At 43.9% G+C, this 16,595-nt stretch overlaps 1 protein-coding gene across 1 annotated transcript in view; it reads right to left on the reverse strand.

Annotated features, from left to right (window-relative positions):
* Positions 1–182: 182 nt before the first annotated feature.
* The window catches only part of STX18 (syntaxin 18), a 380,104-nt gene continuing 363,691 nt past the window's right edge, over positions 183–16,595 (reverse strand). The window contains exons 10-11 of the mRNA XM_029591101.1: positions 6,644–6,724; positions 183–296 (exon numbers count right to left, since the gene is read on the reverse strand). Of these exons, the coding sequence (XP_029446961.1) occupies positions 201–296; positions 6,644–6,724 (177 nt within the window). The 3' untranslated portion in view covers positions 183–200. The remainder of the gene's footprint in view (positions 297–6,643; positions 6,725–16,595) is intronic.

The raw sequence follows: 16,595 nt of genomic DNA on the forward strand, positions 1-16,595 counted from the left end.
CTGGTTTGAGCTATATGGTTTCCACCCACCATATGGTTTTGTAGGCACTCAGATACGGTAGCGTATATCTGACAGAAGACAATTCTGCCACAAAGTCAAAACTGAATGAAACATACTTTTAGCATTCACCTTTCTGCAGTATTTGTATATAATTAATACATACAATAAGAGGGTTTTTTTTGTTTTTTTACTTTGCTAAATTAGCTATCATACCAGTCCAGGAAAAGCAAGGAAAACGAACACATCACGAGGAAGAAAAGGATCCAAACTCGAAATCCAGCATTATTTTTAATTGCCTGAGAAGAGAAATAATTATATTTACAATTCATTTGCAATGGTCTATAAAATCATCATGATGAAATTAATTGTGCATCTTGTTTATTTAGTTGATTATTGATGCTTCTAATACATAAAGACGAACAGAATAAAAACAGCAGTTGTTCCTAGCATGAACTTGCCCCCTGTTTAATTATATAAATTTAAGAGCGTGTTTTCTCCAAACTTAAGCAAAAAAAATACATCAGCTAAAAGAAACTGATGCTGTAAAGAATACATAATTTCAGTTTGTTCTTTTTAGAATCTTTTGGGCTGCTCCAGCACTGGCACTGAACCATTGGACATTGCTAAATAGAGAACCTGGGTTTAATTCTTTGGCCAAGGCATAGCCCCTTGCAGGAAAGGAAGTTCTAGTCGTTGCTCATGGTCCATGTTACTAAATTCCAGAAGGAGTTGCAAACTGTGGACCCAGACCAAGAAATTATGTCATAATGACTGAGTTAAGTGAGTTGAGAGGGAATATAAATTAGGAGACTAAAAACAACACTGGGTGGTTGCATAGGAAGGCTCATAGCATCACAGCACAAAAGAAGGGCAATTATGTTCGAGCTAGAAGCTCGAGGAGGAGGAAACTGCCAGGCCAAAAACAAAAGACAGAAAAATGTATTTAGAAAGAAATCTAAGTACTGGAAGAATAAAGTCAGCTTTCACAGTGTATATATGTTGTTTGTGTTAACATTTAGAGGCAGAAAAAAACAAAACTATGAAGCAAAAACAAACCATAAAATCAACAATACAAAGTTAAATATCTGTGAAATGTTCCTCACAATCAAATAAATTGCAAACTAATTAAAACTAAAGCAAAGCTATATCTTTAAGGTCCTAAGAGTGTGTGCATTTTACCATTTCGCTATGTGCATCTTTATGGTTATTCTGTATAAAAACTACAGTTATCTCTATTGTTAATTTCGGAATCTGCAGACTGGAATGAAGAATACTATCTTGTTTTACAATAACAGGAACTTTGAAAATCTGAAAGGCTCTTCCACTTTCTGATCCAGCAATGTTGCAAATCCAGTTGGGTGGGGGGTAGGGGGGAGGAGAGAGAGAGGCTATATAATAAGCAATTTTCCCATAGACACAAAATGGGAAAAACCCTTTAGTACATCAAGGCTGGAAAAGCAGGGGGTGGTGTTTGGACACTTTGTTGACCCTAGTTTCATTTTGGTGGTTAGGGGGAAAGGGACTGTTAGGCCAGTAAGCCTGTTAGGATTTATTTTTTTCTGCCACTTAACAAGCCAGTTAAGATAAATTTATCCAGGGACCCAGACAACTTGAAATTTGCTCTGACAGAGGTTCAGACTTAACCAAATTAATTATTGAGCTAACCGAATACTGGAGTTAAGACGGGAAAGATCTCTCTGCCTGAAAGTCCCTAGAATGCCTCCAATTTATCCAGATAAAATGTATCTGGTTAAAGAGGTTTGATATTTAAACCTTAGAGTTTATCCAGCTAACTCAAAAGTTATTTGGACAAACCCTGTGAATATGGATTGCTTTGTGAACACCCTGGGTGCTGCGGAGAACCCAATATTGATAAAAATCATTAGCTATGATGAAATTTAGAAATTTCTTGTGAGCTTTCTGAATAGGAATATGTGTGTGGGCATTTTTGAGATCTAAAGTGGTTAGCCAGTTGTTGATTTCCAATTGAGGCAGGATAGTCCACCATATAGAGTTCATCTTGAGATTTTCTTTGTTGAGATATTTGAAGTCCAAGACAGGATGCAAGCCACTTGTTTTCTTTGAAATAAGGAAGAATTTGGAGTAGAATTCTATGTTTCTTTGTGACATTGGGACTGGCTCCACTGCATCCACAGCAGGGAGAGCTAACCACTTTTGATGGTGGAGTTATAATTGATTCTTTGGAGGATTGTTTGGGAGAGAAGATTTGAAGTTCACATGGTATCCCCATTGTATGATCTTTAAAATACAACAGTCTGTTGTTACACAGACCACAGTAGGATAAAATGTTGAAGCCTTCTTCCCACTGGAAGACTGTTGGATCTAAAGGGAAAGATTTCTTGATATTATAGTCAAAACCTAGGATTGGATTTTGACCTTTGGAGAGGTATTGGCCTCCTCTGCTGTTGTGGATGAGGCCGTTGAAAGAAGTAGGTTTAGTACCTTCTTCTATAGTACTACCTACTGTAGCACTGAGGTGACTGCTGAGTTGTAGCTGGTAATGTAGGTAGAATGGAACAGTGATCTTTAAATGAGATCCACAATTTATTCCACTTTCCCTTCAATTATCTTCTATGCATGTATCAGCATAGCTTTCTGGGAGATGTCTTGGAAGATGCATTCAATGCTGACCTAATTAGCATCAAAATTAGGAGTTTCTCACACTCTTCTGCTTCCTTATCCTGGGAGAAACCATCCCAGAATAAAGAGGAACTGAAACTCATGAGCTCCAAAGCTGCAGGATCAGTAATTACTGTGTCTAGATGGTGGTTAGGGACTTTCTTGTAAAGGGCAGGGAGGTATCATCTGTTGACCAGTCATGCTTTCATGGGAGGTGTGCTGCCTGCCAAGTGCCAAGACATCATAGAGCGATTACCAAGAATCAATAAGTCTATCTGATGCTGCTCATTTATGTTGACATGAATAATGCTGTTGGAACACATCAAAAGTAGCTTCAAGGCTCTGGGAGAGAGGGTGAAGCAGACAGGTACATGGTGCACAAATAGTTTTCTCTTCAAATCTCCCAGTTGGGAATAAAAGGCTAAAGCAGAGAAGCTTGCAATCTGGAAGTGAACAAATAGTTGCATAGGTAGTGTAGAAAAAAAATCATTTCAGCTTCTTGAACCATGGGCTGGCATTCAAAGTACTACTGAGCAGAGATGATCTCCACCTATCGAAGAAGGGGTGAATTATCTTCTGGAACAGACCAAGGGGCACTTTACACTAAGATCATGGGTGACATCACCTGGCATCACCTCGAATGCCTTAAACATGCTACTACAAACCAACATCTTTCTACAATATTTTCTGAATTCACTAATATTTTTATTGTGCTGTTTGTACCACTTAGTATTCGTTGATCTAGATATTGTAGAGCTTAGTTAGTATTTGTTGGTCTAGAGTTTAATCCTAAGGTGCACCTTTTTTATTGCTAGTGTTGAAATATGCAAAAGGCCTTTGCACATGTCACTATTTTAATATACTGGAAACTGCTTTGGGCCCAGGCTTAGGCTGGGTCTGTTGTCATTTTGGGTTGATGGTGCACCTTCTGGTGAGGTCTGGCTAGAAGTGGTTGCTGTCATTGAGCCAGAAGATGTGGGAGGCGATATCATTGAAAGGACAGAATGGATATCTCTGAAAGTATGGTCTCTTGTAAGTGAAGAAGGAATATCTCGAAGAGGGTGATTGCTTAGGCACTATCAAAAGGGATTCAAAGACCACATTCTGTTCTTTTATTTCAGCAACTGTTTCTCTGAGTTTTTCACTAAATAGGTTGTTTCCCAGACAAAGGAGATCCACTAAACACGTCGTGTATGTCCTTTCGGTTGCTATTCAACGTAACCCATGCAAAGAGCTCCAATGGAGGTTCCTGAAGTACTGAGACGGTATCAAACAATTCTGAGAGAGCAAGGTGCCTTACGCATTCTTCTCCATCCAACAACAGTTGGGGGTAGTATGTGTCACCATTAGCTGGTTGTAGAAAAGGTTTCAGTTTTTTAATGCAATCATGGAAGTACTGCACCATATAAAACGGGTGAGTAGAGATATGAGCAGTGAGCATGGAGCTCTAAAATACTCCCTTTCCAAGATTAGCTAGTAGCCTATGGTCTTTGCCTGTAGGCAAATTGGAATTGTCATTTCTGCTTATTTTAGTGCAGACTTGACAATTACGGACTAACGAGGAAGGTGGACAACCCTAAAGCATGATGTCTTGTGTACTCTGTATGTGAGGTCCAGTTTCCAGGCCTGCCAGAAATAATAACTTCCCACATTATCATCTGTAGCAGATTCAGAATGTTGTGTGTTGGAAGAGCCTCTGGCTCTGTTGACATGTCCTGTATTTGGAGGAGACCAAAGACTTCTGATCGGGGTCTTTATCCTTGTGTATGCACAGTGACTTTCCCATTTTTCTATAAATTTTGAATAGATAAGATCTTCCAGTGGGGAAGTATGATTAGGAGGATCCAGAAGTGGGTCAAAAGAAATACCTGTAGAACCCTCTTTTGAATCTAATAGCATGGGTTCACTGATCTAGGCCACAATAATGAAGGTGGTGACACAGGGGTTCTCCCGGTTACCCTGGAGGGAAATCACCCTGATTTCCCACCTCCCAACAACTTGACTCCACTGCAATTTAGTGGGATGATGAAAACCTTTGCAGTAAGGGCCCTAATGATGTGTTCACACTGATAGGTGAAACTGGGACTCCGGTCTGAGACATGTGTGTAGCGAAGGTGGAGAAGCAAAGCTGGAAAGTTTTTTCTCCTGAGTCAGGTAAAGAAATTCTTCCCCGTATCTGCAATCTGGTCGAGTGACTGATGTGTTCTCTGACTTGTGTGCGAGGTGGTACATTCTCTTCAGAGACCAGAATGGGTTTCTACTTGACAATAGGAGGTCTATTACAGGTGAGGGGTACTATGCAGCATACTGGATCCAGGGCCTCCAAATGGAAGCCATCCAGCAACACTGGAGTGAGGGCTCTTGTAATTGGAGGGGACAGAGTACACAAATCTTCTGTACCTGCTTGAGGGCGACCAGCATACAGTTGTGTAAGTAAAACAGGATGAAGATTCTGCTCAGAGGCCAAATGTGTAGGGAAGCCTGGTGCTTCAATTGATTCATATGTCTGGAAGCTGCTGTAGAATGCTTCTTCAAGGGCCCCCTTTAGCTGTTTCAATGATGCCAGCGCGGAGCTGGAATGTTTCTTCAATGCATGCATTGGGAATATTAGGATGGTTCCACTTGTTCTTGCACTATGCATTGATCGATTGTGTGCTGCACCACTAGAATGGTGCATTAATGCAGTGGGGTGTGCTGAGGAAGCATGGGCCCCATGCACAGAGGGATTCAATGTTTGTGTATCAAATGCACCAGTGGTCCATGCATTAAGTGCACCAGTGACACACACATTGATTGCATGGGTATCGTGTTCATCAAATGTTCTGATGCATCATGTATATCGATGCATCAAGTGCACCTTGTGCTGGCGGTTCCGATGCCTAAGTCAACAATGCGCCTCACTTTGAGGCCTTTGCTTCTTTAATACAGGCTCTGAAGGCTCTGGAGTGGATTACAAACTGATTGACTGACAGGAGACTGTGTAATGGTAAATGGAACCAACGCAGAAGAAAGAATGGTGTTAGAGTGCCACAAGGATCAGTTTTGGGACTGATTCTGTTCAATATCTTTGAGAGTGAAATTGTGAAAGGTTTAGAATGTAAAGTTTGCCTATTTGCAGATGATACCAAGATCTGCAACAGAGTGGACAAGCTTAAAGGGGTAGAAAGAATGAAAAGTGATTTAAGAAAGCTTGAAGAGTGGTCTAGAGTTTGTCAGCTAGGATTCAACGCCAAGATGTGCAAAGTCATGCATCAGGGGTGCAGTAATCCAAAAGAGCTGTATGTGGTGGGGGTGAAAGACTAACGTGCATGGACTAGGAGAGGGACCTTGGGGAGTCCCAAATCTTTACCTGTCCCTGTCCCACCTGAACTTTCCGTCCTCTTGTCAAAGCGCTCCATTTTCAGGATTAAAAAATATATATCAGGGTTGAGAGTCCTTGCAATTTATTGCCCCTCCCCATCGCCCTGCTCCTACTTCCCGTTTTTTAAAAAAATGCTAGCATCTGGTGTCTGGGCCAGGCCTCCACCCCTCCCCCCCCCCCCCCCCCCCCACACACTCCAACCCTTTCCTATCTCCCCCCTACCGGTATCTTACATTTTTATATTTTTTTCACCCAAATCGTGGTAGCATCCTACCACAATCTGGGCCTCACAAACAGCCAGATGCTATTAAGCTAACAAAAAAAAAAGTCCCCAATACCAGTATGTTTTCCCTGCTTTCTTTTAGAAACTGTGACACTGCTGTCATAGTGGTAATTGGTAATTTTACTGTACGCCGAGCAATATGTAAAATAATGGTTTAGGAACGGAATGAAATAAATCAAATCAATTTTAGTCAATTTATATTTTTACTAGTAGATATGCAGGATATATTTGTTTTTTTATTAAACACACAGCTGAATATGTTTTAAAGCAATTTCTGCCAGTATTTCTTTTCCAGCTCCATCTCTCTGGCTGGTATTTTACACAAGCCATTCATTGAAACATATTGTTTAGAGTATTACCTCTCGTATATCTTCATTTCCTTCCTTGATATTCTCGGTTGCACCTACAACTAGTTGATGAATACTGTCAATCTCGGTTTCCTGTTGGACATAAATTACAAACAGTATATATAAAAATAAACAAACAAGTACACAAACAGGCATATAATTCAACTGCATCCTTTCAGATATTTGCAGGCACAAGTGAATGATCCCCCCCCCCTCCAATCCATTTTGTTTTACAGTGCTATATACAGAAGATATTTATCAACAAGAAAGCTAAGTCCTGTAGCTAGATACACAGAGTGCAAATGATCTTGTATGGTAAACTGTGATTTGGAGAGGATAGATGTCAATTTTTTTTTTATTTGATGCTTTGTAGCAACATGCACTACTCACTGAAATGAGAACTAACAAGCACTGAAACAAAATATGCCAGCAGATAAAGAGATTAAGGCCTATCCGGTCTTTGCATTTACTTTTCCTGCCAGAGACCCACCCCCATCTCCAACTTCATTTCCTCACAATTATAGATCTTTTATGTTTATTCTCTGCTTTCTTGAATTCAGACACAGTTCTACCCACCACATCCCTAAGTAGGCTGTTTCATTTATCCACCACCCTTTATGGGAAGAAATATTTCCTTATATTGCTCCCGAGTCTAACACCTTTCCTTCTGCACCACACCCCAGGCAGCTCACTCCAGGTGAACAGAGCAGCACTGCAGCCGAGGCCAGAAGCGGGAGGAAATTTGCTGCTCAGAGCCAGGGAGGATAACTTACAAATACTTGCACGCATACCCATATACGAGTATATATGGGTGCACAAAAATCTGCTTTTTTTGATAACCTGCACATGTATGATATACACAGGTTATAAAATATGTGTAAATGTACCCAAAAACATGCAAGCACAAGTAAAAAGAAAGCTTGAATACACACTGCACTTATCGGGGTAAGTTTAAGCAAATATCCAGATAAATTCCGATTCATCCTGCTACGTCTGGATAAATCGGAACATCTGGTTAAGCGCTGCTACTTACATAAGTAGGAATTTATCCGGATAAGTAGCGAACAACTGCTATACTTGTGTATTTTTATATCTAACTTTAAAAATATGTGTGTGGAGATTTTACCTGGGTAATTGACACACCCCTTGTAAAGTCGGCTTTTACATGCATAGATCAGAAGATTTTCTAACGTGTGTGGCAGTGAAATTACCAATTTTACCAGTCTATCACTCCATCTGCAGCTCACTGAGATCTTCCTGGCTCTCCTGTTGCGTTCCCCGGCCACTTCCGCAGCGCGGCCGGCCCCGCTCACCTTGCTACTCCATCCACCAGAACCGGGCTCACCTCTTCTGCGACCTCAGCTAGTTTGCGGCGTCCCCGGCTTCCCCACTCGCCTTCAGCCGACCAGGCCTCACAGCGGAGCTCCCGCTGGGGCTCCGCATCTTCCTGCTCCTCGGCCCCACCCCCTGGGTGCGCTCGTGGCCAACGTCATTCCTTTTAAAGAACCAAGTGCGGGAAACCCAGGTCTGACGCTACCCGATGATGTCACTAGCCTGCAGTATATAAGGCAGGGCTCATTGCCTTGATCCCTGCCTTGGCAATCGGGTCGACACCGTGAGTGTTTCTAGTTTGCTTCTGCATTCCAGTTTCGTTCCAGCCTTTGTTCCAGTCTCATTCCAGTCCTGTTCCAGCATCCCTTGTCTCCTCGTCTCCCCAAGTAGTACCTTCGGACTGTCTTCTTAGTACTGACCTCGGCTTTCCTTGACCATGTTTGACTGCTGCCTGCCTCTGATCTTCTGCTTGCTTCTATGAACATGTCTAACTGCTGTCAGCCTCTGACCTTTTGCCTGTCTCCATGACTATGTCTACTCGCTGCCTGGAACTGACCTCTGCTTGAACCCGACCACGTCTGAATGCCTCCTGAAACTTGACCCCTGCTTTGGCTGACTAGCCACGGACTGACTACTGGTAACTGACCTCTGCCTTGCCTGACTATATATGGACTGATTATTGGCTCTGACCTTGCATTGGCTGACCATGCTTCCTTGAACCTGGCCTTGATTCTTGCTATACATTCAGAGACATTCTTCTGGCCTTCTCAGGCACCCAAAGCTTCCGGGTCTAAGTGTCGATCACACACCCTTGTTTGTGGTGAGCACACCTCTGAACTTCCTATCAAGGAGATCCTGCGAGGCCCACCTAAGACCAGGCAGCCCGGGTATTCAAGGGCTCAACCTGGGGGTACCTAGGGTTGCTAGTGCCGAAGCTCCAGCTGGCCTCTGTCGCCTCTTGTGCTCCACCTCCTGGTGGCAGGCGCTCTCAGGGTCCGACCAGGGAGTCTACCAATCCTGCACTAGGCCAAGGGTCCACCTCCTGGCGCAACAGGTTGCCAAGGCCATTGACTTGGTGGAGTCTCCCACCATACGGACCATCCCGGGTCAGGTCGCAACTATTCAAGAACAACGAAGAACCATAGAGACTCTAGCCTCCTCCATAGAGGAACTCCGCTCTCAAATGCAGGATGCAGCAATGGCCAATCCAGTGGGCCTAACCTCTACCTGAAGCAAGTATCTCCAGCAGTGACCATCCTGAAGGCCACCACCCTTGCTGGTTTGCCGGCTCAGTACTCTGACTTCGAGGATGTTTTCTCAAAACAGAAAGCACATTACCTCCACTCCGAAAATATAACTGTCCTATTGAATTCCTACCTGGTATTACACTTCCCAAGGGTAGGACCTATCCACTCTCGCTCCCCGAGACCCAGGTGATGTCCGAATATATAAAGGAAAACCTTGAGAAGGGATTTATTAGGCCTTCTAACTCACCAGTGGGAGCAGGCCTCTTCTTTGTTAAGAAGAAGGATGGAGGACTTCGGCCTTGCATCGATTACCGGGGGCTAAATGCCATTACCCGTAAAGACCGCTACCCATTTCCTCTCATCAGCGAGTTATTCGACCGTCTTCAAGGAGCTCAGATCTTCACGAAGCTCGATCTATGCGGAGTGTACAAACTTGTGCGCATCCAGCCGGAGGACATCTGGAAAACCACGTTTAACACCAGGGATGGCCACTACGAGTACATAGTGATGCCTTTCGGCCTTTGCAATGCCCCTGCAGTGTTCCAGCACCTGATGAATGAAATCCTTAGAGATCTCCTTTACTCCTTTGTGAAGGTGTACTTAGATGATATTCTCAAATGATCTGGAGTCCCATCGCTCCCATGTGAGAACCGTCCTTCAATGCCTCCGAGAAAACCACCCTTACGCAAAGCTTGAGAAGTGTATCTTCCAGCAGAATCGTCTACCATTCTAATCAAGGATTTACTATGGATCCCGAAAAACTCCAGGGAATTCGTGACTGGCCCCAGCCAGTCTGTCTCCGGGCACTAGAAAGATTTCTTGGATTCACGAATTATTATAGAAGCTTTATAGCCAATAACTCAACATTAGCCGCTCCACTCACTGCAATGACCAAGAAGGGAACTCACCTCCGGGTTTGGAGCCCTCAAGCACAATCAGAATTCCATGCACTGATAGAAGCATTCTGCTCTAGACCCTGTTTGCGACATCCTGATCCCAGTCATCCATTTGTCGTCGAAGTAGATGCGTCCGCTATCGGAGCTTGTGCAGTACTAAGTCAGTACTCCTCCAAGGGTACACTGGTACCATGCTCCTTTTATTCTCATAAATTTGCGCCTGCGGAGCAGAACTACACTACAGGTGATCGAGAACTACTTGCTGTTAAACTCGCGCTCCAAGAGTAGCGCCCCTGGCTGGAGGGCACTCAACATCTATTTACTATCTTCACAGATCACAAGAATCTGGAGCACCTCAAGGAAACGCAATTATTAAACCTGAGACAAGCCTGCTGGGCATTATTCTTAGAAAGATTCAACTTTGAATTGCGTTACTGCCCAGCCTCCAAAAATCTTCGTGCTGATTCACTGTTGTGCTCTCTCGAGCCTGAAGATACCCCAGACATCCCAAGGCCTGTGTGTCCCTTGCAGTAACTATGATGTATGGCTGGCAAAACTGTTGTCCCACGGCGGTTACGTGAATGCGTACTCTACTGGGCCCACGATTCAAAACTGGCTGGCCATCCAGGACGAGCACGAAGTCTAGAGATGCTGAGACGTTTTTACTGGTGGCCCAGCATGGTATCGGGCTCCCATAAATATGTGGACTCATGCCCAATATGTGCCCAGCAGAAACCACCTACCGGTTGGCCATGGGGATTTCTGCAGCCACTTCCAGCGCCCACTGAACCTTGGGCTAGTATATCTACAGATTTCATCACCGATCTTCCACCATCGTCTAACAATACTGTATCTGGGTCATAATTGACCGCTTTTCCAAAATGGCACATTGCATCCCACTCCGGAGCCTCCCATCAGCCCCTGAACTCGCCAAACTGTTCCTGACTCACATTTTCCGAATTCATGGATTACCGAAAGAAATTGTATCTGATAGAGGCCCACAATTCACCGCAAAGTATTGGCGGTCCCTGTGCCAAAAATTTAACATCCAATTGAGCTTCACTTCAGCATACCATCCTCAGGCGAACAGACAAGCCGAGAGGACTAACCGGACCCTGAAAGCCTTCCTCAGATCTTATGTAAATGATCAGCAAAATAATTGGGCCGACTTTCTCCCTTGGGCCAAATTATCTCATAATATGCGCCTTGCTGCCGCCACAGACGTATCCCCATTTGCAGAGGTATTCGGGCGCCAACCACGACTCCCATTGCCGATACCACTCTCTGTGCCTTCACCAGCAGCGCAAATCACGACGCAAAGTATCCGTAACACATGGAATCGAGTGAAGGAACGTATCATCCAAGCTGTGTAACATGCTAAAAGATTTGCTGATGCACACAGAAGAGCAGCTCCTCTCTTCAAGCCTGGGCAAAAGGTATGGTTAAGTACCAAACACATAAGACTGCAACTCCCCTCACACCGCTTGGCACCAAAGTACATTGGGCCGTTCCCCGCCCTCCGGAGAGTGGGTGCAGTCACCTACCAGCTACAATTGCTGCGATCCATGGGTATCCACAATACCTTCCATGTTGCTCTGCTAAAGCCTCTAGTCCTGAACTGGCCTTCTCGGAAGCAACTTGCACCTACCAAGGTGGAGGCCGAGTCTGAAGACAGCTTCCAGGTGAAAGAGGTCCTCGACGTCAGACGACACAAGGGTCACAGGGAGTATCTCTTGTCGTGGGAGGGCTTTGGGCCAGAGGAAAACTCCTGGGAGCACTCCCACCACATCTCCGACAAAAACCTTCTTGCCGAATTCCACCAGACCCATCCAGAAAAGCCCAGGCCGGTAAGGGGGAGGCCTAGAAGGGGGGGGGGGGGGTACTGTTGCACTCCCCGGCCACTTCTGCAGCGTGGCCGGCCTGGCTCACCTCGCTACTCTGTCCACCAGCACTGGGCTCACCTCCTCTGCGACCTCAGCTAGTTCCCGGCGTCCCCGCTCACCTTCACCCGACCAGGCCTCACAGCAGAGCTCCCGCTGGGGCTCCACATCTTCCTGCTCCTAGGCCCCGCCCCTAGGCCATGTGCGGCCAATGTCATTCCTTTTAAAGAACCAAGCGTGGGAAACTCGGGTACGACGCTCCCTGATGATGTCACTAGCCTGCAGTATATGGCAGGGCTCATTCCCTTGATCTCTGCCTTGGCAATCGGGTCGACACCGTGTTTCTAGTTTCCCTCTGTGTTCCAGTCTCGTTCCAGCGTCCTTCTGTTGCAGCGTCCCTTGTCTCCTCATCTCCCCAGGTAGTACCTTTGGATTGTCTTCTCGGTACTGACCTCGGCTTTCCTTGACCATGCTTGACCGCTGCCTGCCTCTGACCTTCTGCCTGCCTCCATGACTATGTTTACTCGCTGCCTGGAACTGACCTCTGCCTGAACCCGACCACGTCTGAATGCCTCCTGGAACTTGACTCCTGCTTCGGCTGACTACCCACGGACTGACTACTGGTAGCTGACCTCTGCCTTGCCTGACTAACCACAGACTGATTATTGGCTCTGACCTTGCATTGGCTGACCACACTTCCTTGAACCTGGCCTTGATTCTTGCTATACATTCAGAGACACTCTTCTGGCCTTGTCAGGCACCCAGGACTTCCGGTCTAAGTGTCGACCACGCACCCTTGTTTGTGGTGGGCACACCTCTGAACTTCCTATCAAGGAGATTCTGCGAGGCCCACCTAAGACCAGGCGGCCTGGGTACTCAAGGGCTCAACCCGGGGGTACCTAGAGTTGCTAGTGGTGAAGCTCCAGTTAGCCTCTCTCCCCTCTTGTGCTCCGCCTCATGGTGGCAGGCACTCTCTGGGTCAGACTACGGAGTCTACCAATCCTGCACTAGGCCAAGGGTCCACCTCCTGGCGCAACATCTTCAGTTTAAACTCCCCCATTTCACCCAGACCTCCCACCCAGTAAGTATTTCACTTTTAAGACATTTACTATGACTTACTCCAGATATAGAGCAGGTGTAAATATACGCAAGAAAGCTTCCAAGTTTACCCAACTAAATTGCTTCTAAAATATCAACATAAATGTTGGACCTGCTCTGGTATGCCCCGCCCCTTTTATACATGCAAATTTACTCACGTACACTTATTTACACATGCATTTTGAGGTTTATAAAATAGCTTATATGTGAGTAATTGCTATTTGCACATGTATATGCTGATTTGTATGCAATCAACTCCTTGAAAATTCACCTTTATGTGCACTGGCAAGTTCTACCTCCTTGTTATATGTAACTTTCGCTTCTTGTTAAATGGTTGATCAATGTTATCCCCTTGTTATATGTAAACAGATTTGATGTGAATTTTTTCATGAAGGTCGGTATAGAAAAGTGTTAAATAAAAAAAAAAAGAGCCCTGCTGCTGTAAGAAACAGAGCAGGGCTCTGCTGCTGTAAGAAACAGAGCAGGGCTCTGTTTCTTACAGCAGGGCTCTGCTGCTGTAAGAAACAGAGCAGGGCTCTGCTGCTGTAAGAAACAGAGTTGAAAGCAAGGTGGAGGAAGAGGAGGAGGAAAGATAAGCGAGGGAAAGGAAAGCGAGAGAAGAAAAAAGATGGGGAAAAGGATCAAGGGGAGGGCAAAAGGGGTATGAGGAGAGAGGAGAGGGGAGAGGGGAGAGAAGGGGAAATGATGTAAAGGAATGGGAGAGTAAGAATGGGGTAAGACAAAGGTCAAGAGGGGGAGGCATAAAAGAAGAGTCAGGTGGGAAGGAGAAGACAGAGAAGGGCCAGGAGAGGAAAAGGGAGGGAAGGATTAGGGAAAAAGAGAAGAATCAGGTAGGGAAAGCAGAAGCCAAAAAAAGTTTGGGTTAGGGGAAGGAGAAGAAAGAGAAGATTCTGGGGAAGAGAAGAGAGAAGATGAGGGAGACAAGGATCAGAGGACTGAGGAAATGACAGAGGAGGCATGATAGCAAGAAGAAAGAATGAAAGAGGGGATGAAAAGAAAGGAAGTAGTAAAGCAAGGAATGGGGAGAGGAGATACTTTAGCGAAATTTGTAAATGTGCCACCAGCAAGAGCTCTCTTATTTTGACATCTGTATTATGTTGTTGTTTGTGCTTTGTTGTTGGTGGATGTTTTATGTCTTTTTACTTTATTGTAATCTGCTATGAGCAAGTATTTTTTGATTAGTGGATTATAAATGCACAAAAATAAATAAGAACTGATGGAAATTCTCTGAACAAAATCTAGGGAACTTATTACACACCTGATATGGAGAAGGGTCTGAGGAGGAGGTCTGGAGAGTATTCATCTACAGAATAAGATTCTTCCAATGTTTAAATAGACCTCATGATTCTTCTAACAGAGATAATACGTGAGTTATTTTCTCAGCAAGAGAGGCATGGTCCTCCTGGGCAACCAAACAGGTAGCATTGCTGGCTCTGATCTGGATCTCTGGAGACCAGAGTCTCAACTTGGGAAGATGAGCTTATGTTATGCTGCAAATCTCCCTGCTCTTAAACATCGATCACAAGAAATCCTTTTCATGAGCTGTAAAGTTTAGTGCTACTGGGCCTATGATTTAGAAACTCCTTCAACACAAAATGCTCACCAATGGTGACTAAGTTGGAAAGTTTAATTATACCTCTCTGTCCAATTTAGCTTATGCTAGCAGATTAATGTTCTTTGAAGTTATATTCATTAAACTAATTTTTGGTATGTTTGCAAGAACAAAGGTTGGTAGGAGCTAAAGTCAAGGGTTCCTAATTAGACAAACTGTATGTCTTTTCTTATCAGTAACAAAATATGCTATGCTTGGAGATAATTAGAACCTCGGTCATGCTGACCAATCATGACCTAAGACATATTTGCTGAATCATGCAGACTCTTGCATGTAGAAATAGTATACAAGTTTTACTGTATGTAATGGACTTTAGAATACCCACTGAGAGCTTATTCAAAATGTGGCCTTCTTCTTGTAATTACATAAAAAAATAGTAGCATTGTACTAGAACGGAGTCAACCTATTTTTTGGAATGAGGTAAGAGGAAAAAGAGAAAAAAATCTCTACAGTAGTTATGGCAACTCTACTGATGTTGGTGTGGGAGTAACAGAAATCTTCTTTTCAGAGATGACATTAAATAACTTCAGTCTCCAAAGCTTGATAACCCTGGGTGACAATTTGAGTAGATGGCACAACCAGTTATGATATGCTCTGGCCCATAACTTTAGCCTCATATTTAAAATCTCCAACTAGTATATAGCCTTCTGAGTTGCAAAACCTGACTAATTGGTAAATTCCATTTGAACTGAGATCAATGGAAACTCATAGTGCCTCAAATAATATTTTGGAAAAAATATATTGATGATATATTCATTATTTGGAAAGGGACTTAAGTTCCATTTTTGAAGTTTTTTTTGAACAGTTACACTTATGAGATTTTAGTTTAAAGTTTACATTGAATCATCATCAAGGACAAATATATTTTTTTGATATTTTAATAATAAGGAAATATGGACGGGAGGAGTAGCATAATAGAGCAGTAGACTGCAAACCAATGTTCCAATCCCACTGCTGCTCCTTGTGACCTTGGGCAAGTCACTTCACCCTCCATTGCCTCAAGTACAAACTAAGGAGAACATTATCAAAATGCAATATTTTATTGTAGGACGGACTAAATATTGCTGGGGACCCCTCCCCAGGAAAATATTGTGGCAGAATTGTCGCATTATATTTAATGGCAGAAAAACTATCTGATAAAAAAATAACGCAGCAGAGGCCCAAAAAATACATTATGTCAGCCAACTTTGCACGGGGGTTCCATCATTTTAAAGAGTCTAGAGGTCCAAAAATATCCCCCTGCAAAGAGATTAAATTGACTTGGGGACTAGCAAGATCCTGGCCCAACACGCTGCTGTTTTTTGAGGTGGCACTGGATCAAAAAGTAATCAAAAAAATAGAATAAAAATTCACATAGCTTCGCCCTGCCCCCCCCAACCTAACCCCTCCTATTAGATGCAAAATTACTCCCTCCCTCTCCTCAGCCCCCCATCCCTGGCTCTTACCAAAAACTTTGGACCCCCCTTCCTCAAATAAGACTCAGTAGGCTAGTGGGGGCAAGGAGCGCCCCCAGGCTCTAGGTCCAGTTGACACCATTTTCCAAAATGTATTACTTACCTTGTGGAATGTCCTTGCAAATTATATTATGTTGGGAAAATTAAGTGGATGATAAAAACGAGGCATTTGCACATAAAAATTAGAAGCACCAATGATGAATCATTTTTTGCAACATCAGCATTCCTTTCAAGAAATTCATTGGATCATCAGTGATCAAGTCTGAATGGATTTGCAAGATGGAGACCAGGAACTGCTTGTGTATCGGAGAGAACAAGCATGGATATACCGGATGAATTTGCTTCATCTAAGAGAAATTGATTGAAATGTTTTCTTCTGTGTATTAAACAAAATTTGAGTACAGAATACATTTGTGTTTGAGAA

The sequence above is a fragment of the Rhinatrema bivittatum genome, chromosome 1 (assembly GCF_901001135.1).
Source record: "Rhinatrema bivittatum chromosome 1, aRhiBiv1.1, whole genome shotgun sequence".
In the NCBI taxonomy this organism is placed as follows: Eukaryota; Metazoa; Chordata; class Amphibia; order Gymnophiona; family Rhinatrematidae; genus Rhinatrema; species Rhinatrema bivittatum.